Consider the following 23,509-nt stretch of genomic DNA (forward strand, 5'->3'; position numbering starts at 1 on the left):
CTGTCAGGATGTTACAAAGATACAGATTGTGAACAACATAAAGTATGATATAGTTACAATGATTTTGCTGAATAGGCACAGTGTTACAGTACAGCCTAAAGCAGAAGGCAGTATATCTAGAAAAAATGGGAAAATACAAGATATTGTTGTTTGGATTTATGAAGAGTGGTAAAATTAGAAACATTTAAGGTTTAGTTTGGACAAAACAACAAATAATTGTACAGAATACTGTAAAGTTTAATTTAAACCAAAACCACTGGTGATCATTTTGTAAGCATTTTTACACAATGTGTGTATGACATTACACATTGATTTATTAATGTGCAATTATCTCTTCTATAAATATTGGCCATCTAAGGTTCATAACAACCTAACCGTGATCACTTTCTCCTCCTCTTGGAACAGATTTTAGGGACATGGACATGTTTGCTGTGTATTAAACCAAACGCAGTGGAGTGTTTGCATCAACATTTTGTGTTGTTAGTCCCAATATTGTACATCAGTGATCACTTTCTTCCTCTCTTGGAACAGATTTTTGGGACATGGACATGTTTGCTGTGTATTAAACTAAACGCAGTGGAGTGTTTGCATCAACATTTTGTGTTGTTAGTCCCAATATTGTGCATCAGTGATCACTTTCTTCTTCTCTTGGAACAGATTTGTGGGGCATGGGAATATTTGCTGTTTATTAAATTAAGCGCAGTGGAGTGATTGTATCGACAATTTGTGTTGTTAGTCCCAATATTGTGCAGCAAAGGTGAAATGTGACCCTCTGTGCATTACAGGCTGTATATCTGGAGCCTCAGCAGTGCATCTTCTCACCAACTGCAGCCACACGGCACCGGTGGCAGCGCGCCTGCGCAGTGCATCCAGGGGCTCGGCGGCGTTCGGTGCTGAAGTGGGGCGGATGGCAGAAAGACAGTGGCGATGGACATTACACCGCAGGATTTCCATTAATGATGTCGTTCAATAAACATCGGGACAACGCTTTTTCACACTTCTCGCCATAGGACGCTGACAGCCCGACAGAAAGGGGTAAGATGCTGTTTATTCTTTGCTTACGCTCCACACGGGCAGGCTAGCTGTCGTTAGCACGGGGTTAGCTGCTCGCTGCTCAGCTGCCACCTCCTCCTCCTCCTCTCGAGCTGAGAGAGATAGCGGATCTCGGGCTGTCGGCTAAAGCTAGCATTAGAAAGTGGGTGGTGTTTGATTTCTGAGAGATTTCAGTGTGACAGGCAGTGTTTTGTAGCCCCCTCTGTGAATGTGTTCTCAGCCTGTAGTGTCAGCTGGGAGGGGGATCCTCTAACCCCGGCATGCTGTGACCTGCAGCGATTGGGGCTTAGATGTTTCGGACCAGCTGCAGGAGAAGCCGTGCAAAAAACAAGCCAGCCCAGCAGCTAGCCAGCAGCAGAGCTAGTGCACAGGGTTCGATGAGCCTGCCTACTTCTTATCTGAAGATATGCACAGGCCTTCAAGGCAGATGCAACAAACCAGGAGCTGCGACAGCAAACTGCATGCATGCACCAAAAACAATCCTGTCAACTTTTCACTTTTCATCTCCGCCTCGACTTACTGAAACCTTGTTCTTCCGCTGTGAAGAAATCATGCTTTGTGCACAGCTGAGGGGAGCACCCACACTGCAGTTCCCCCATGGGTGTGTGAGTCAGAGCAGCCCAGGTTATGTTGCCACTACATCCTGACACACTTCCTGATTCATCTCATTCAGCTTTTACAGCTTCATTCAGACAGCTCTTCATCAAACAGCAGCTGTCTTATCAGCATGTCTGACTCTGATGTTTGCTTGTAGGGTGGCGATATTTTACACAGGTGAGATGTATCAGTAAACATTTGAGCTGCACATTAGGGCAAAGGGAAAGAGTTCAGCAACACATGATTTTAATGAAAGCGTGTGTTGTCATTGAAATTGTAGATGGCTGTGCATCTTATATCATATTCACACCAAAATGCACTCACCTTTGTCCATACCTTCAAAAACAAAATTAGATTATTTTATCATTGCACTATATGGTGGAAAATAGAGATAACTTTTAGTATCATATTATCATCTTTATTCATGATTCATGGTTTAGTACAGGTGTTCCCAAAGTGTGGGCCGGGACCCTCTTGAGGGTTGTGAGACACAAATGGGGGGTCGGAAGATGTCCTCCAGAATGTTTTTTTTTTTTTAAGTTATCTAAAATTAGTACATTTTACCCATTATAGTAAAAAATATAGACAAAAATAGCAGCTAAACTTGAATAAAAACCTTAAAAATAGAAAATGTAATGAGTGTTCTGCATTTCTTTTTGCTAGATGACTCCTAAGTTTAGATTCAGTGAACAGTTAATTATCAAAAGCATCAGTAGCTGTAGGTTTATTCATAGCAGCACATGAAACACAGCTACAGGCTAATATAGGTAGGCTCATTTTCTGCAGACCAGCTAAATGAAGCCACATTAAATCACTTTGAGGGACAGTGGGGGTCACAAATCTTTGGCACCTATATTTTGGGGGTCGTGGGCTGAAAGTTGGGAACCCCTGGTTTAGTATGTAAAACGTCAGCCAAAGATATTAAAAATGGCGTCCAAAGTCTTGTATGGTAAACTTTCAACAACAAAAAAAACTTCTGAAACTGCAGAGTGAAAATCACTGGGTTAATTAAAAAATGAATGTATCGCCACATTTTTGAATCTCATGCACAGACAAAAAAGGATTATATGCTCTGTACAGTTATCAGTTAATAGATTGGCTGTTTGATTAACAACTATTTTTACACTGACATTTATTTTTGGGTTTTCAGATAAACTGATGATGTTTTTCACCTTTTTTAACATATTATCAACCAAACTTGTTGATTTAATAATTACAAGATTAAAGCTTCTACAGAAACCCTCTCTTACTGTTGATTTTTCCTCCCCCTGAGGACAAAGTGGTGTTTTCAACATTTTGGCAGAATTTTGCATAGGAAGTGTTTTTTGAGTTTCTCATTTTGAACACTTCCTGTGTAAAAAGTAAAAAGAAGGTTGTATCCTCAGCGTGCTACCAGTCATCTAGTCCGACACGCCCCCATCACAGCGGTTTCAGACATTCAGGTTGTAAAGAGACATCACTGTTAATCTCAGTCTGTTTTACAACCGACTCAATACACAAGAGCTAAAAGTGAAAATCAACTCATTACGCCCAAAACTTTGATCAACTTTTTCTTTTTCAGGTGGAGAACAGTTTGTAACACCTTGGCTTTTTTTTCTCTCATGAAAGGCAGTTAAAAGTCTTGACAGTGCAACACAAAAGCCTTGTCTTTGCACATGATTATGCAAAATCTTTCTTCACAGACTTTTAAAACACAAGGGACACTTTATTTTCTATTCGGCGTGAGCTGATATTTAAGCCCCCTCACTAAGGAAATGGTTTTGCAGAAGAAGGCTTACATTATGAAACCTCCTGGTATATGGTTTTTGTGTTGAGCAGTATGGTATCATACAGCATAGTGGCATTGAGGCTGTTTGCTGTCAGATTTGCAAGGAAGGTACCTGAATGTAAGAGCTTAGTTTAGTTTGCACACAAATGTATTTTGCATCTTTCAGCAGAAATAAGAGTTATACTGAAGAACTCAAGATAACTATGTTATGATTTAAAAGTAGTCTTAATAACACTCCAATTTACTGGCTTGTTAAATGAATCATGTAGAAACAATCTGTTCCCTCTCGAGTCTTTTTACTGCTAATTTGAGTCACAACCTCACAGCAAAGCAGTGATAGCACATCAAATAAAGAAGCTCCAGTGTTGAGGTCAACATGTGAACACTTCCAAGCTGCTGTTATGAGTAAGCAAGTTTGTTGGAACAGACGCTCCTGTATGAAAACATGCAGTGTGAGGAAGAGGCTCTGTGGCCTCAAGGCTCAATGATCTTCAAATGGCCTCACACTGATCGAATGTTGTGTTTTTAAGATGAGTGTTTAAACCAAATATATTGGTGATAGCTGCACCATCAGTCATGTAGTTGCTTTGGTTCATTTCTTGATTTGATGACTTTTTTTGACAATGTTTAAATATCAAATTTTTATTTTGTTGGCTGTTTAATATAGAAACGTTTTCAGTGGACTGTAAGCTATAGTTGAGTTTTGATCATTCATTTACACAAAATGGCATTTTGGGCAACTGACAATGAAAACGAGTTCAAGAGTGGACATTTTTTGGAAACGCAACCCTTTATGTCGCCATGTACATAAGCAGATCCTCTGAAAACTGTGAAATAACAGCCCCATTCACACATGCACATCACATTCCCAGTCAAATAGCATGCATAAGTAGGAGAATGATATCATGAATGGCATACTGCGCTGTGCTTGTCTCGCTGCCTCCTCTGAGTTTAGCAATGCTGTTTCAGATAAAGTTACCTGTTTTCAAGCGTGTAATTGCCGTCGTCTTCTTGTTCGTTTGTACTCACTGCTCTATTGAAGAAAGGCTTTAAATGCAAGACAAGCGTGTCCATCAATTCATTAAGAAGTCTATGTTAAAGGTCAATTCACGATTAATCCATAAAGAAACATTGAGTTTTCTCATGTAAAAAAAAAAAGCCAAATATGTTGTTTTTCTCCTAAATTGTATTTTCCACAGGAACAAAATAACTAAAGCTGGTGGTATTGAATACGGGTACAATATGTTTAACACGTTGAATATCAACGAGCAGGCTCATAAAAATAATCGGACATAGTCTTATATAGTCTCAACTACTAACAGAAAAGTACTTCAGACTCACAGTGTCTAGGTTTCTGTCTACTCCTTCTTATTGAGAAAAGTAAGAAGGTGTACGTGCTCAGGTGTCAGCTGGAAGCACAACCGGGTCATTATCAGTCCAGCGGCAGAAAAGCCCAGACGCCTCTGATGTTGCTGCTCTGCAAACATAGCGTACTAGCAATTCCCAACAGTCTGTTGGCTTTGTATCTAAAGGTGGGGAAAGTTCCTTTTTAAAGTTGTCAACATTCATGTCTGTGCCGTTGTTGGCAGCAGTAGTGTAATGACCCTCTTTAAGAAGCGCATGTGGAGACCTGACGCACAGCCGCAGCTATCAACTGAGTGTCTAGTGCAACACCTTTAACCGATTCACTTCGAAACATGCTTTAAACTTAAAACACCTCCCTGATGCTGAATAATAATTATAAGTAATTTCTTAACAATCAATTAATCGATACTCAGTTAATTGTTTACATCCCTAGTGCAAGCGCATAATGTTCTTTAGTGTTGTTTATTTCAAAGTAATGCTGCCACCTACTGGTCTGGCATAAATGCACCAGTGTTTCCGGACATTTCTGCACGTCTTGTGAACGTGTCTTTTTAAACACAAAAGTAAGACCTCCATTTTTAATGAGGCCGTTCCTGAGTAAACAAAGCCTAATGGCCCTTTTTCACTACACAGTTCCAGCCCTACTCGAATCGACCTGGCTCTACTCAACTCGACTCGACTCGGTTTGGGTACCTTTTCCACCAGCCCAAGTACAGACTCACAGTGGGCGGGGTCGTCATAACACAGCTGCGCGAAACCGCGTTCACGTCATTTTGAATGCGACACAAACACAACAATCACAAACAATGAAGGCAATGGTGTACTTGCTGCTCGGTCTGTGGCTTTTTACTGATGTACGTTGTTTTTTAAAAATGGCGGGTTTGATTCCTGTGTTGGGCGTCACGCTCTTGACTCTTCAGTGACGACATTCTCTTACCAATCAGTGGCTGGCAGTCTGTCACCATCACCTTTTAGTATCTGCTCAGCTCGCTTGGAACCAGAGCAGAGCAGGTACGAAAAACTGGTATCTGACATGAGGTACCACGCCCATGGAAACGCAACACAAACCGAGTAGAGTCGAGTCAAGTCGAGTAGAGTAGGGCTAAAGGCTGATTTATACTTCTGCGTCTCCCCTACGCAGCAGGGGCTGACGCGGACATGAGCCCCACATACTTGTGCGTCGGTGTGTCTGTGTCGCGCAGCAATTCTCCGCCGAAACGCCTGAGGGCAGTGCCGTCTCTCTGATAGCCGGCTGCCTGCTTCCGGTCCCGCTACGATCTCTGTTTACTTTTCCACAGAGTTTCAGAGCGTGTTATGTTAATCTACAGCTGATACATGTTGCTGTTTATCATACAGACACGATTACATGAAGAATAGAGAGGAGGAGATGAAATACACGGCCGATGTCCGGGATCCCGGAAGTGTTGTAAATGCGGGAAAGACAAAGCCGCCGAGCGGACCAATCACAGAGCTTGCAGTCCGCGTCGATTCTACGGGGAGTTACATTTTGGAGGAGGTGCACGTCAGCTGCGTGCGTAGGCCACGGCGTAGGTATGGGAGCTACGCGGACCCCCGGCGTAGGGTACGCCGTTGATTCAACGCAGAAGTATAAATCAGCCTTAAGACGTGCCGGTGGAACAGGGGCCATTAGTTTGCCAGTAACAAAAATTGAACAGAGGAAATGACAAAGATGTGTTTGAAGAAGTTTTTGAACTAATTTAGAAGTCTGAAAATACAAACTTCTGAATTATGGCTTTAAGTTGACTTTACTTATTTTTGACTGGCTTTGTGATTCATATGTCAATAATGCTCAAAACAGAAAGAAATGTGTAACTGTATTCAAGATTCATTGAAAGAAATATCACCTCTAAGCTCATGGTATTTTTCTTCTTTGTTTGATGTAATTGTGGGATTTGTGTTTGTCATTTCTCCTAAAACAAATGTAAGAGCCAATAACGGAGCCTTGTAGCCTTTTTTATTTTACAAACTGTTGACTCTAGGCATAAATTGGCTATGAAAATGTTAATGACTCTTGTGTTCGTGTTGGTTGCGTTGTCTCTCAGTGTTCCTCCTCTACTCTGCTAATCCGGTTCAAAGCACTGCAGGAGCCTGCATTTGTCAACAGAGCTGCCAATCAATCACCTTTTTAACATCAAATAACTCATTTAAACTAAACTGCTCATTAAAATTAACACTTGGATATAAATTAAGATGGTAATAACTAACTGAAATGACCGAAACCATGTTAGAGAAATATTTATTTGGCCTGAAATTAATTTAGAAGTTTCGTGCATGTTTCATCTGTTAACATGAAGGAGGCAGGGTTTATGACCTTTACCGCAGCCAGTCAGTAGGGCGAGCTTTGAATCTTTTGGCTTCACAGTCAGTGAACACTTGTGGTGTCTGTTTCAATGTACAGTCTATGGCACAATGAGGGAGGTCTCGCAAAATGAACACCACATTGGACTTTTACTTTGAAAATAATCCATGAAAAGTCGAAGAAAAGATATTGCATTTTTGTTTTTCACTTACAAGATTCGATGGCAACTTTGACTGATCTGTCTTTGAATGTTTTTCAGATGCTGTCACTGCTCCATGTACTCTGCAGTCCATAAATGACCCTTTCACCAAGATCAGAGGAGGCCTAGGAGGCGGCAGCTAGTGAATCTGAAAAGAGCTAGTCAAATAAGGAAACAAGGACAGGAGGAAGCCACTTTTTCACCTCAGCGGTCCAGTATTCCTTTCTGTGCCAGTCGGTCAGGGATGGTGAGACCAGTAATCTCTGTTCCCTGCGGTAAAGAGAAGCTCCCAGCATCCTCAGCAGCCAGACAGCCAGTTCATCAGCCAAACAGACGCCAAGACAGTCCACCAGTCTGTCACTACGTCAACCAGCCTGCTCTCATCCAGCAACCTATTACCTCATGCCATGACTGCTCTGTCTGACCTGTTTTTAGGAACTCGCTAATTCATGGTAAGTTCTGTCTGCTGGGATTGATTATTATTGTTAATGATAAAAGCAGTGTATGTTTAAATTTAAGTAATCTTCACAACCTTTTATTGAAAACACATCAAATCAGGATAAAGACATAAACAGTTATAAAGGCAGTCATTGTTTAAGGGTACAAAAACTAAAACAAGAACGTTCAGACTAATGAGGAATTATGAACAGTCTATAATTTAGGCTTTTGAGCTCCAAAGATCTGAAAAACAAACATTCCTTTAGCTTAGCTATTCCAGCCCAGAGCTTATACACTCCTAATATAACTCCTCTTTTCAGATTGTCAGTCGCAAGAATTGCCTCTGAAAACACAGGGCGGCTATTTTTACTGCTGCTCATTGATGTTGCCCTAACTGAAAGTTGACACTTTGAAGACTAGAAATGTGCTGAAACGTTTAAAACTTATGAGTAATAGTTCTTAATCACTGTAGATGAAGATATTCAATTGCTGTTTTTGTTTTTCTTTACTCATGACCAGTTGAAGTTGAAGGTAGAAAGAAAAAAGAAAGATAGAAGCACAGTTGATTTGTGAGGTATCTCAGCTTAAAATCATCACAGTGCACTTTGAAAAAAATCAAAACTATTATTTTTCAAGAGTTAAAACTGTATATGGAAGTCTGCTGATCTTTACCATCTCATGATAACTCCATCAAGACAGACAAAGGTGTTTCTCATTGGGGATGTGCGCTGCTGAAAATGTTAATTTACCATGTGCCTTATATACAGAGGCTATAATCCTCGTAGCTGCAGACGCTGGTTTGTTTCCCGGCCTCTGCCATTTGCTGTATGTCCTCCTTAGCTTTCCCATATTTCCTGTATCTCTTCAACTGTCCCATTAAGTAAAGGAGAAAAGTATAACTTAAAAAAAAAGTTTACAGGAGTGTAGGAGATTAAGTTTCCAAAGCTCAATCTTTTTTTCAGAGAGGACCATCCCAACCTCCTTTTAATATACACCCAAGGCTTAAAATGAACACCTGCCAAGCGGCAATGGTGGGTAAAATATTAGTTTGGCGTGTAAAACAAAAACACACACCTGCCAGTGGCTGATGGAAAATTTTGTATTGCATGTGAGGTTTCGTTTTCATAATTTCGTCCATTTCTGCCGACTGTCAGGCTATTTTGACCCTCGCGGCGCGCTGTACTTGTGTTGTTATTTGGTAAGTTGGGAACGGCATGGCGTCAGCTACTGGAGTTCTACTCATTCCCTTTGCTTAAAGAAGCACGGCGGAAAGAGCGCTTTGAGGAAGAAGGGGCGACACATTCTCGGCGTGAAGACACCACAAACAAAAAGTCTGTGGTGTCCAGTTGATGTTTTTTTTTTTTTATTCTTTTCCCTTTTCCTGCGGGATAAACGGAACGTTCCTGTTAAAGTTGTGAGACAGATATTTGGCTCACTCAGTCAATGTAAAAGGTTGCACTTTTGAATATTTCTAATACATGATGATGCAGCAGTCACCTTGAAATGAAGTATAACCTAATGAAATAGCAATAATCTAAATGTATCTGTACATAACTGTATTCTTTAAGTGATGCTTAAGTTGGAGCTTCATAATAAAAACGTATGGTAGTTATTTTAAATAAAATAAGGCATGACTTTTATATTTGGCTGGTGAAAAATATTTTTGGCCGGTACATTTTTGGAGGTCACTAGCCAATGGCAGAAGAAGGAAAAAGTTAACTTTACACCCTGTTTACACCTCTCCAATATTAAAATCAAACCTCGACCCCTTAGTTTGTTTGTAACGAGACACACCTTCTTTTAATACTGTGCGAAAAAAATCATATTTTTTCCAACTACTAATACAACAAGGGTGTAATAATCCAACCGACAGTTTATATACTACTTTTATTTCCACTGGGAGGGTTCTTGGCACTCATTTTGCTAGTTCTTGTCAGTGACGTCCAACAATGTTGTTTGTATTGACCTTTATATTGATTGTAGCTCATCCTTGGGTTAGTAACCTAATGACTGCAGTAAAGCTGGCCCAGTAGATAAATGAATGAGATTGCTTTAGGCTGTTATGACATCCTTTATACTGTGAGATGTTTCAGTGTTTTTAGAGTACGTCTTAATTATGAAATCTATCATCAGACAAAAGACAAAGCTGCTTGACAGATCCTCTTCTTTTTTATGTCCTCTTTCTAATCAGTCATTTTTCTTCCACTCATCTAGGCGTATTTGTATTTCCACTTTATTTGCATGTGCTGGTGATGCAATCTACTTCTCCTGCTGTAGAACAAAGCCTCGCTGTCATTTGCATCGAGCATACTGCCTGTTTTTTCCGCAGATACTGATGGTCGCTCAATAACCGATGGCCGCCACACTGGCCAGAGGGCGACATTGTGCGACAGGTTGTCTTACCTGTCACGTGTTAGTAATGCGGTAAAAAAACACATTCTGCAATCTATGATCTACAGTCTATCTCTGTGATGCAGTCAAAGATCCACATAATAGATGGACCACAAGGTAGAGAAATGGATAAAGAAACAGGTCTTTTGAATTGCAAGTTCAGCTTCAAAGACCTGTTAGCTTGTTCTCTATGCGGCCAAAGTTATTTGCATTTACTTTGGATATGAACTGAGTTTCCACTGGAGTATGTCTGAAAAACAGCACATACTAGTTGAGCTCACAGCTGAAGCAGAGAGCATTCTTCCCTTTCACCAGAGTTGTCCAGGGATCTCTGTCACAGACTGTCCAGCATGGCCTTATGTTCCCCATGTGAGGTGAGACACAATCGCTCTGTTTGATGTTATCTGCTTATAGTGTGAAGGATTCAGGGAATGATCTTTGAGTGATGGTACATTTAAGTGACCATACAGGCTTTTTGTTGTACAATGTGTCTGTTGTGATGCAGTAGGTCCAGCGTCTTGTATTGAGCTTCTTAAAAAAACAGGAGATGTTAAGTTAACCTTTACAGGTGTAAAGTGGGACACTACATTGTGTTAGTATTACACTCAGGTACACTGATGCCCATTAGTTGTGGCTTTTTCAGCCTGAGTTTGCTATGTTATACTTTCAGCATAATTTTGAAGCATGCAGTACCTTTGAGATTATTCTAGAGAATTTCTGGACAATGTTTGTTGTTGTTTTGGATTGTTGCAATAATTTAAGACATTTCACATTTGCATAAAGCAAGCGTATTTGTTCACTCCCATGTTGCTAAGAGTATCAAAGCTTGACAAATATACCTTTTTGTTCACAATTACAAAAATCAATTGTTTGACAGCCCACCAAGTGTTCTTATCGTCTACCTGGAGGAAGATAAAAACAAAGCATACATAGGCTTTACTGTGTATTGTTATTCTAGTAATAGATTAGGTAGCGTAACCAATAACGTGCCAATAATATCCTGCATTCCTAACTTGTTTTTGTGAATGACACACTACATGTTTCTGGTGAAATTTCCTTTTCTCCAAATCAGAATAATATTGCAGGACAAGAAACCACAATGTCTTGTTTCACCCTATCGTATAGTCTTGGTCCACACTCAATGTTAACCGCTGCTATGTCTCAGTACAGCCTCAAACAATGCTAACTGTTGACTAAGGTGAAACCGCACACATCAGAGCATCAGCAGAAACCCAAACAATGCGTCTCTGCAATGGAAAGATGTGCTGGTCTCACCTCCAACAAATCAAAGCTGTTTATTCGGTCTTGGTGTGTAACAGAAGTGTGTGTGCTGTGAATGTGTGTGATGGATCCCTGTTTTAGTCCTCCAGTATTCCTGTAGTAGCACACTCCTCAGTCTGGTCAGAAGATGAATAGAAACAAGCTGTACGTATTAAAACCTGAGTGTCCGAGTCTGCACAAATTTGTATAAAATTTAAACAGACGGGCGTGTGTGTGATGTGTAGACCCCACCCACCTCTCTGTCTGTCTCTGCACCTGATGAAATGTGTGTGTGTGTGTGTGTGTGTGTGTGTGTGTGTGTGTGTGTGTGTGTGTGTGTGTGTGTGTGTGTGTGTGTGTGTGTGTGTGTGTGTGTGTGTGTGTGTGTGTGTGTGTGTGTGTGTGTGTGTGTGTCTGAGCCTAGTTGAGAGACTTGGCTGGATGCCAGAAACCCTGGTACCATACAAGGAAGGGAATCCTCTCTGTCCTGCTTGAGTGCACACACTCTCCCTCTCTTTCTCTCGCCTCATCTGTTTTTCTCGCACACACAAATACACACACACACAAACACATGAACACACTTACTCACCAAGCAACATAGTTTATTTTATATTTATCCCTCCAATAAGTTATTGTACTGGTGAGACAAAATGCCAACATGTAGTCAAAACTTGAAACTGAACATTGTGTTATATAATCATTCTAGTTGAAGGGTATTGATTGTGCTTTTTCTCCTGTGTTGTGCGTCCTTTGTGAAGCCCCGCAGTGTGAGTGGAGTGGAGATGAGAAAAAGGCAGGCGGCACACATCGAGGCCCCACCTCAGGCCCCTGGACAGCCCCGACCCAACACCTGCTGCCTCTGCTGGTGTGGCTGCTGCAAGTGTCTCTGGTAAGGAAACACTAAACCTCACTGTACTACTCTATAGTATATATATATATATATATATATATATATATATATATATATATATATATATATATATACTATAGAGCCATACTACTTCCTGCTTTGCTGCACTCACTGAAATCTAATTTACTACACCATACCATGCCAGTGGTTATGCCAAATAGAATCCAGACAGGGTGAAACAAGAACATGAAGTGGAGTGGAGTGGAGGGGTCTTTCTTACTTGTGAGCTTGTGTGTGAGATCGCAGACAACTAACCGCTCTGATATCTTTGGCTTAATGTCCACCAAGCGGCAACCTCCGGTCTCAAACTATGAAGCCCATGCGGAAGTGTTATAAACTGCAATTCATTGAGAATCCACTTGAGGCTGGCTGGAGAAACACTGGAAACCACATAGACACCAATTCAAAAAAGACGATCTTTGCAGCATTAATAAACATGTTTACATCCTGGTTCAAAAAACGGCTTGGTTCTACGTAGCTAATCTATCTATCGGCGCACACTGTACGGGGGATGAATTTTTTCTAACGCAACGGTTCTGAAGATATTAAGATTATGAGTTTTTGCCCAAATAAGGACATGACTGACTCAACTCCCGGACGGGAACATATAGCTGTTGGCTAGGAGGCTCAAACCCCACCTCCTTATGTCTCAACCTATGCCTAGTTGAGTTCCACATTTGCTTCAATACAGTGCTCAGGAACAGATGGGTCACGTCACGGATACTACGTCCATATTTTATAGTCTATAAATTCCACCAACCATGTCTTTAGTTTTTCTCTGTCCATTTTTCATTTTTTCCCTTTTGCAGTCACTGTTGTGTCTGGGGTTTCCTTAAACACTCTGTCTTTTTTAGGAAATCTAAAAAAAAACTTCCACACTGGTGAGGAAGCTTTTTTTGTGGTGTGAGTGAAGTAGCTTGCTCTCATCTCCTCCGACATGATTTGCGCTGCAGTAGAAGCCACACACTGTGGTGAAGGCTAGCTGGCTAGCTGAAGACTAAGTCTTCTTCTTCCTTTGCTCCTGCTGCTTCTTCGACTGGCAGCAAACTGCCTGGTGGCAACCAGTGTTTAGAACCACCACCGCCCCTGTTGTAACCTGTTAGTCACAGGTATTATTGTATGCTCAATTTTAGCACAATATCAATATTTGTTTTTGTCTGATTGTCAACAGGAAGAGGTGAAGTCATAAATAGTATAGGCCCACAAGCTTTGCCTGAACTCCTTTCCACTGATATGAATTGACCGGTGTGACGTGGAAAGGACAAGGTCTGATCAAGTGTAGAGCCTGTGAGCGAGGACGAGCAGTTTTCAAAGTCAACCAATCAAAATCAGCAAAGCAAACTGCCGAAAAATCAGAGATTGTAACCTGTCAAAATGGAAGTAGTTGATGCTTTTTTTACTTTACAACACCCAGCTAAATTTAAGTACGCAATTTGCAGACTTTAGCTTGGAATTTTGGGCATTGTGTGGGCATTTTTCCCTTTTTATAAATCACAAAATATTTGAATGAATCTGGACAATACTGGACCCACGATTCATTGAGGATATAAAGTTTTGGCTTTAATTGCAACCTTGTTGAATGACTGTTTTACTTAGATATGACAGATCAAAGCTTCACAGCCAATAGAACAATGACCAACAGGGGACAAATAAAGTATATCTTATCTTATCTTATCTTATCCAGTGTCCTAATGCCTTCAGATTGTACTGAAGGTAGAAAACGTGCAGAGAGACTTCCTGCACCCTGTGGTCCCTGAGCAAGGCACCAGACCCAGTAACTTCTGTGTGTTTCTTGCAACTGCCTCTCTGTGACTGCACTCTCCCTGCAGGGAGAGAGGAGTGAATGAAACATTGTTTTCAGGCAGTGAATGGTGAATGTGCTGCTTCTTTCACACCACTTCATCTGAAGTAGTGGCAGCTTGAGGACCGGGCCTGCAGTGAGTGAGCTCTGTGACTCTGCTGTGTGTTTTTCAGCCAAATGCTGGTGTCAGATCCCCAGAATGAGCCAACATACCGGTCTTCAGTCCTTTTTTTCCCCTGTTTATTTATTTAAACTTTAAGGCTGGGGGAATTATTTGCCTTTTTAGGTGCAGGTTTATCACAGAAAATCACATTAAGCTTTATTTATATAGGACCTTTCAATGTCATTAAATGCAATTAAGAGGGCTTTAGAACTGATACTCTGTGTGGTAAAGTTTGTTGACTAAATGAGGTTTAGTGTGTAAAAAAAACTATCAATGGATTGTGACAATTTCCTTTCCATTTAGTTTTTACTTCATCCTCTCATCTCATTTTTCTCCACTATTTAACCACCACCACCCTCCCCCCACCCCTCACCCACCCTCACACAGGGCCTTTATCTCGTCGGGTGCCTTCTATTTCCATCCACACATCACATGCAAAACAGCTGTGAAGTACAGTCTGTATATTTAGCAGTATTGTGAGGATGCCGGGGGGCTGCGGCTAGCTTAGCCCATTACTGCTGCACAATGGGGACTTTGACAAGAGACAGCAAGAGGAAGGAAAGATCTTCCATGCTGAGACAAAAATAGACTGATCAGTGTGTGTTTGCATTGTGGCCTCTGCAAGTGTGACTGAGCTACGATAGACAGAGAGGCTACGTGTGCCTTTCAAGTGATTGAAGAGTGGTTTGGAAGAGAGCTCTGTAGTTTTATTGACTTTGAACGTGTATATCCTGATGATGATTTTTATGGGTCAAAGTTCACTGGTACAAAGAAACTGTGGCATAAAAGACTGATAACCAAACTTTTTTTTTTAATAATCGTGACTAATTTGACCACACAGGGTCTGAGATTACTTTTTTGGTGGGTACATGGTGGGTAGGTTAAAAAAAATCCACCAGCCAAGGATACTACTTATCCATCCACATCTACGTCAGTACTTTTCATTGAGATAGTAAGGTATTACGTTGAGTAAAAACTGAGCAAAATTAAAGCAAAGCTGGTTTTATTGATGAATCATTAATTGATTCAAAACTGAACACAACTCTCAAAGTCTCAAACCCCCTGAAAAAGTTTGACTGTAGCTGATGTCCTGTAAATAAAGTTAAACAGTGGAGTGTGTTCCTGCTCATGGGTAGTCAGCTCTCACCCACAGAGCCCTGACATGCCAACAGCAGAGAGAGAGAAACTGTAGCTACGCCAAAACCTGGTAAAAACTTTGTATAGTTTTTTAATTACGTTACTATTTTGGAACAAACATTTACCTGCAATTTGGGTATCCCTCTGAGATTAACACCCTAAATGGAAAATCTAACTTCATTTGGTGCTCTGCAGGGGTTAATTCTGTACCCTGACCACACCTGAGGGGTTCTCTAACACTTCAGTTTTAAAAATTGTGGAGATGTTTCAAAAAGATTGATCTTTCCTGGGACACAAGTGTGTAGTATGATATCAGGTGAGTTGTGTTCTTAGACCTTGAGAAAATAAGCCCAAGAAGACATAATGCAACAACAATGAGTAGACCAAACTCCATCTGTAAGATTGGCGGTTGGTTATAATACCTTTTTTTAAGACCGTTATATTTGATGCCAAGGCCCCCTATTATTGCAAGCATGCTTTCAGTGCAAAATTACATTCCTGGATGCCATTACAAGTTTAGTGGGGAATTCACTGAGAATGGATAGTGGCCACTTACCCCCACTCTCTGCTCCATCTTAAAGTCCACTTCCCAAAGCATATTGCCCCTCAATTTAATCCACATACACACATGATGAGCTGAATGGATAGGGGACTTTTCCTACCAGTTTATTTTGGAGCCGATTCATACCAAATGTGACACAAATTTCACGGTTTATATTCAGCTTACATCCTGGAGCGAGCCAGCAAAGAGCAGCTTGTTCATTCAGAAAAAAAACAAAAACAGTGAGTTGTGCTGAACAGCACAGCCTATCTGTGCAGAGGGATGAGCCTCAGACTGATTTAATCCCTGATTATTATAGTTACAGTATTGTCAAAGTGATACTAACAGACTTTATATACAGGCGTATTATTTAGGTCATCCAGAAGTGGAACTGTGGATATGATCACTGCAAGGGTTGAATGTGACATCTTTATAGTTACTGCGGCGCAGTTACCACCAACTCTCAGCAGATAGAAATAATGTCACTAACTGTGTGGGGCTGTTAGCGCTGATGTTCATGAATCACATTTTTTTAAATGAGGTTCATTTACATAATACAGGGACAGTTTTGCCCTAAATCAACACATAGTTGCTCATTTATATGCACGTAAACAACACTGGCACACAGCCTGCAGCACATTGTATGATACATTTAACTCTTTATGCATACTTTGGGAATTACACATGGTCTTTTTGGCAGTTAAAGCATGTACAAAAGCCACACAGTCCTTTAGTGAATCAGCCCCAAGTGTTAAAAGAAACCTTTTGTTTGTTATTTAGGAGATTCTTGGAGCTGGGAAGCGAGCAGATGTCTCAGTTTTTTCCTCAAACTGAGCTTAAGATCCAAATGACAATTATCCTCTATGATATCATTCAAAACCTGGGTGATGTCACTTAAACACTAAAAAAGTAGCCTTGAAATATGCCTTTTTGCCAACAGCTGGCAAATATTGAAAACGGATGAACAGCTAAAACACGAGACTCATGTAGGCTGATTTAAGAGTTTGGCTTTGCTTATTTAAAACATTTTACAAATAGTAGAATCTGTGTTTTGAGGAGCTAACTTGATTCAAGTGACTAAGTCTTAGCCCTGAAGCCCTGCATGGTGCAACAGTCCTCATACTGATGTGTTTACTTAGCTTAGGACATGAGGAGTGTTTATCTTGTTGAGAAGTTATTTGTGATAGAAAATTCTTCTTCAACATTGAAGTGACTCTTATGATGAATCAAATGTGGTTGAAATTTAAGAAATATGTCCAGTCTTCTATTTTTTTGAGCATTATAATAATCATTATTTTCTCTATTCAGGACTGAAGACAGGCTTGAGAGAAGTGAACGACAGACGTGCACCAAGATGGACAGTATTGAAGCTACAGAAGAACAGTACGTTCAGCCATTATCCCATTCATCTTTCATGTATGTTCCAGCATTATTGTGTGTTTGTTTGTCTCTGTCAGAGGTTCACTCACTCGTATCTTCATTTCAATCATGTCCTGTTGCAGACGCCCCAGTCTCGAGGAGTTGCTGTCATGGGCACGGAGCTTTGAGATGATGCTGCGCTCGCTGGAGGGCCGGGAGGTCTTCCAGGAGTTCCTGCGCTCGGAGTACAGCGAGGACAACCTGCTTTTCTGGTTGGCCTGCGAAGAGCTGAAAAAGGAGACAAATCTAACAGTGGTGGAGGAGAAGTCGAGGATCATATATGAAGACTACGTGTCGATATTGTCACCCAAAGAGGTACTAGATGTTCATTCAGAACTGATAGTATCAAAACTGCTGGAATAGTATTAGTGAATGTGCTTGTTTCTGTGAGCTGAAAGCTGATCAGTGTTCCTTTGGTCTGAACAAACCCATTAGTCTTGTTAGGAAACGTAGTGATCAGCAAGATTGTTCTTTGTCTGTTCAGATTGAGCTCTGTCTTCCTGCAGTCTGTGTTATGTCCTAATGAAGCTCTAAGTACTCTGTAAAGCACTTAAAAAGCCATCCTGAAGGATGAATCTACTTTTTTTTTCCTTCCATCAGGTGAGTCTCGACTCCAGGGTCAGAGAAGGAATCAACAGGACCTTGACCGAGCCCAGCAACCTGATGTACGAGGAGGCCCAATTCCAGATCTACACCCTGATGCACCGCGACTCCTTCCCCCGTTTCCTCAACTCCTCCGTTTACAGAGACCTCCTGGCCAACAGGAGGCGTACCTGCCTCGACACCTAGACCCATCAAACCTCTGTCATCGCCATCGTACACCAACGAGACTACTACTTTAACTTCAAATACTACTATGGTGCCAGAAGTCGGGTTTGGAAATCTCTCCCTGTTTCTTGATTGAAAAGACTGAACGACATCACAAGATAGCTGGTTGTTTTTTTTGTTTTTTTTTATTTATATTTTTTAAGCAATTTATATCCAGTTCTCCACTGGAGCCAGGTCCGCCTTTGCTGGTTGGTTATTGGTCAGTTTAAAACCATTAATGCTGGCCAGTGATTGTTTTGCTAGCATTCTGTGCCGTTTATTAGGGTTGACTGGCCAACCCACTTGTGGGCTGTTGAAGTGGCCAACCTGACGGCCAGCTGTTTGTTAACCGTGGACACGGACTCCTCACACGCTGGGGAAGACGAAGAGAGAGAGAGATGAAAAGGACAAGCCAACTGTTCCTGTACTGTAATATTTAGACCTCATTTTTTCTACATTCTCTTTAACATTCTCTCTCTTTCCTCATTCTATCATATAGTTTTTCCAATTCTGTCCCATTCCTCAGATGTGTTTATCTTTTCTCTGTTTGATTCCTTTTCTGTCCAAACATGACACCGTATTGTTGGTGGGAGTTGGGGCATCTCAGCCCTGTTAAACCAGTTGAAGCACTGGCTCTGCATGAAACTCTCTCTCTCTCTCTACAGTAGCTTGACGATGTACGCCGCGGACTGCAACCGTTTTTTTGATTATTGAGATGTATAATGACAGGTGACCTGTCTCTGTCTGGCTGTCTATGTTCAGTGAAGGGAAAAAGTACACTTCTGCCAATTTAAAGCTTAGTGCAGTGTTTTTTAAGTGAGGAGATTGGAAGGCTCCTGCAGCAAAGGCAGCAGCACCTACACATGCGTCCATCCAGCTGTCCATCATTCATCCGTCCGTCCATCAAAGCACTTTCCACCTTTAGGATTCTTTAACTGGGAGCAGTAAGGGCTAGAATTGTGGTTGGGCAGCTACATGTAATACTCATGAACTTTAAACAAAATAATCTCTCCACTGAGAAAAATCACAATGCCTTTATATGTAAGAAAAGGCAGCACAAGGGCTGCTTGAGTTTTTTTCTGGAGAGCAACCACAGTTTGTCTGATGATCCCTACCTCCCATCTTTTTTCCCCTTCCTCCAACTCAGACCATCACAGCCTGACAAGCACAGGTGCCCAGTGTAGGGGAAAACACAGCTGGACAAAGTAAAAACAACCATTGACCCCAAAAAGTCATTTACATTTTGAAATTGTGGAGCAGAAAAAGAGGGTTTACTAAATCGACTTTCATGGAAAGCTGGTTCTGCTTGGAGAAAAGTAGTAGATGCAGCAGGCACTGATGTAACTAAAAATGGCTTCCGAGCCCTGGCCTTTGTCTGTAAGGCTTGCGCTTTAGATGCTGTAGGTAACTTGACAGTTCTTGGACTGGGATGTCCAAAACCAGACTGCAGAAATGTGACCCGGGTGCCAAACATGATGTCAAAGACGCTGTGAAGAGATATCACATGTGACTAGTCAACAGGAAAGTAGAGTCTCAGCCATTTCGGTACGTGTCTGTTTCTCCAGCAGGTGAAGCTGGGCGAGTAGGAGATAGTTGTACAGTTATCTACTGCCCACTCGAGACACTCATTTCTTTACCAGAGCTAGTGAAGAGGGTTGGTAATATAACGTTAACATGCTACTGTACCAGGCTAGAAGAGACGTGTGTGTAGTCCTGCTACATGCTACGAGGCTAACTAGGTTTAAGCATGCTGTAGGCAAGCAGTTGGCATGTTTGTGCTAGCCATGCTAATCCTCCATCCTCCGACCGCCAACCCTCTCACACTCTTTTTTCCTAATCCGACTTTGACAGCATGCGATGAAATTGGGTGTTTGTGTATGTGTATGTTTGTGTGTGTGTGTGTGTGTGTGTGTGTGTGTGTGTATATGTGTGTGTGTGTGTGTATGGTAGAGTTACACACCTAACAGACAAATTTAGAAACTAAAACATTTCATGGGGTTTTTGCCAAATGTCCCATTGAACATTTTTAGTATTTAAACAGACATTTTTTATTGACGATGTGAACATGAACTTTGTTCCTGGCCTGTGGATGTGCAGTAGAAAGTGCATGAGTGCAGTGTATGCTCATTTTTATTTCTATTAACCAGGCCTCTGAGTATATTGATGATATCTCATGATTGTTAGCAGGCCTCTTGGTTTGGTTGTTAGTTTGTTCTTAAAGTGTCAATGACAGAGTGCCACTCCTCACTTATTAATGTGGGCCTCCCTTTTGCCACAAATTTTAACTACCTGAAGTTCATGTGCCAAGTTTGGTCTAGATCAAATTTTAGAGCCCAGAATGTCCAGCAGACTAGTGTCATTGGATGTAGGTAGTGATTATAGATTGGAGTCTATTCGAAGAAGCGCTGTTCCACCGTATTAGGTTGGTTTTGAATTGTCAGATGAATCACTAAAGATGAGACATGTGAGGAAACTTTGTTTCTTAATGCATCTGTTAGATGAGACAAGAAAATGGCTACCTCTTGTTAACAAATTTTACTAAAGAAGCTAAACAAGACAGATAATTTAGTTTTTATGTTGAAATATAAATAGTAATATATAGACATATCTCTGCCTTGGAGTCCATTGAGCTTTTTTCAGACTTATTTTCACTCTGTGTTATGAAATGCTAACTGGATGAGGCTGCCAGTTCAAAACCAAGCTATCATATAACTAAAGAAGCTTTCAGTCGTTAAGTATTGGTGAAATGTATTGGAATATTCAAAGTAAAGTTCAGAAAGTAAGCCTAAACCAGTAATCATCCAACAGTTAATGTACAATATTTAACCTTAGTATACAGTACTCACATGCAGCCTACATTATTAAGCCTGATTTATACCTCTGCGTCGAATCGATGGCATAGCCTACGCCGGAGGTCTGCGTAGCTCCCGTACCTACACAGAGCCCTACGCACGTAGCTGACGCACACCTCCTCCAAAATGTAACTACGCATACAATCAACGCAGACCGCAAGCCCTGTGATTGGTCCGCTCTGCAGCATTGTATATCTCACATTTACAGCACTTTCTGGACCCCCGCTCATTGGCCGCATATAAGCCGTGTATTTCATCTCCTCCTCTCTATTCCTCCCTGTAATCATGTCTTTATGATAAACAGTAACATGTCTCAGCTCTAAATTAACATAAAATGTTCTGAATCGCTGAAGAAAAGTAAACAGAGATCGTAGCAGGGCTGAAAACGGGTGACAAAGCTATCAGAGAGACCACACTGCCCTCAGGCGTTTCAGTGGAGTATTGCTGTGCGACACGAATCCATCGACACACAAGTATGTGGTGCTCCGACGCAGAAGTATAAACCAGCCTTTACCCATATGGACTTGATTGATATTGCTTAGCTGTAATGAAGAGCTGTGCATGCATGCGCTCAGCTGTTCAGAAGCAGAATATTACAGAGCAGTTAACCACTTCTGACGCTGATGGAGCAATTTTCAAGAAACAACATGATGAGATTTTGATTTTGGACAGTTCTGTAACATTTCAGATTCAGCAGGAGATGTGCTGCCACTCATTAAGCTCTCCAGCAGACAAATCTCTCCGCTGTTTCCCTGTTGCTGAGTCTATACTATGATTAAGACGAGAATGTTTCACCGAGAACCAGATGATGAAATCATGGTGCAATTAAACCAAGTTTACATTTATAAATTGTGAAATATATATGTGTACCTTGTTCAATACTCGAAACATTAGGGGAGGTGACCATCTCCGGTGAGAGCAGAGAAGCCAGCAGGTTTACAGCTGGCTTGAGACTCTGCCCTGTGCTAGCTCTGCTAGCTTGATACAGGGTTTACAGGGAGGACAGACACAGCAGAAACCCAGGTAACAGTGTTTTACAGAGAGGACGAACACAGCAGAGTCCATGGTTTCCTGCTGACGACCTTTCCTGTTAATTTGTTGTGACTTTTACACAGTGGGGAAAAGTACACTTTTTTTTCAATAACTGCATTTCAAATGTGGAATTTAAAAGCAATGATGATGATGTGAAGTGATGTGTCATCGCTGAGTTTGGATTTTTTTTTTTATCTTTGACATTTCCATGGGAACCAAGTGAGGTTATTTTTCTTTCTCTTTCTTTTATTTTTTTTAAAATACAAGGCTGTGGTTTTATTTTACAGAAGAAACAAACATTGAGAGCTAAAGTGTCCTGCTAGGTTTGAGGAGGTTTTGAGAAGCTTTGGCCTTACTGACACATTTTATCTATTTTTTTCTCCTTTGTATAAAAAAAAAATGACAACAACAAACGTCTCTGTAGGCTTTTCACTACCTCTCATGTTGGTTAATTTATTTCACATCTAGTTGTCAATGTACAAGTTGTGTTTTTAGATCTACTTGAAGCCTAACACTGTAAACAAAAAATGTGCACAGAAAATGACTTTGTGTATGACCAGAGGGGTTTAAGAGAGCTTGGCCTAGTCCACATTCTTGTTGTTTTTTTTGTTTGTATGTATGTTTGTTTTTAATTATGTTGAGCTAAACTAGATTTTGCATCTCTGTAAAGAATTCAGGAATCCACTGTCTAAGGGCTAATCCCATTTTTGCCTATGCAAATCTGTTACTGTGGGTGAGTTGGTAAAGGGCGAACTACCGCACCTTTCACCTGTTTTAGATGGACCATGGTTTACATTGCCCTTTGCTGATATTCTTCAATCTTATTCAGCAAAAATGAACGCTTATTTTTGTTTCTATATAAATATTATATTATATTATATATATATATATATATATATATATATATATATATATATATATATATATATATATATGTATATATATATATATATATATATATATATATATACATATATATATACACATATAAAAAAATACATATATATAAAACAAGTAATATACAGAGAAAATAGTATATGCCTTCGTGATGATAAAAAAGAAACCTTGCTGAAAACAAATAAATGTGTTGTTGTCTGACATTATGTGGCTGTGTGCTGGAGTCTTGGTGAGATGATCTAGAAGACTGTAACTAAACTGACCTACTGAGGAAAACTAATTTTTCAGACTGCAACATGAGTAGCTTACCCTGTCCAGTAGTTCCTAACTGAGGGAAAGACTTTGTTTATTTAAGGCTCCACCACATCATGAGTGTCTGTGATAAAAATATTGTTATCCAGCCCTGGCCCATGAGGTTAATAAGGTATGTGGGCTAACCAGGATTTGTCTTTGTCTTTTATTATTGGTCAATATTAAAACATGACTATGTTAATTCTGCAAATCAAAGGCTATCATTGCCACAGGTGAGAATAAATGGATACATGATTTGCTGTCATGA

At 40.7% G+C, this 23,509-nt stretch overlaps 1 protein-coding gene across 1 annotated transcript; it reads left to right on the top strand.

Moving 5' to 3' along the window:
- Positions 1–864: 864 nt before the first annotated feature.
- Positions 865–22,462, top strand: rgs17 (regulator of G protein signaling 17). The gene is made up of 6 exons (XM_034682664.1): positions 865–1,035; positions 7,363–7,754; positions 12,150–12,280; positions 17,252–17,326; positions 17,446–17,677; positions 17,963–22,462. The coding sequence occupies exons 2-6, from the start codon at positions 7,752–7,754 to the stop codon at positions 18,149–18,151; spliced, it is 630 nt and encodes a 209-aa protein (XP_034538555.1). The 5' UTR covers positions 865–1,035; positions 7,363–7,751; the 3' UTR covers positions 18,152–22,462.
- The last annotated feature ends 1,047 nt before the right edge of the window (positions 22,463–23,509 follow it).

The sequence above is a fragment of the Notolabrus celidotus genome, chromosome 4 (assembly GCF_009762535.1).
Source record: "Notolabrus celidotus isolate fNotCel1 chromosome 4, fNotCel1.pri, whole genome shotgun sequence".
NCBI lineage: Eukaryota > Metazoa > Chordata > Actinopteri > Labriformes > Labridae > Notolabrus > Notolabrus celidotus.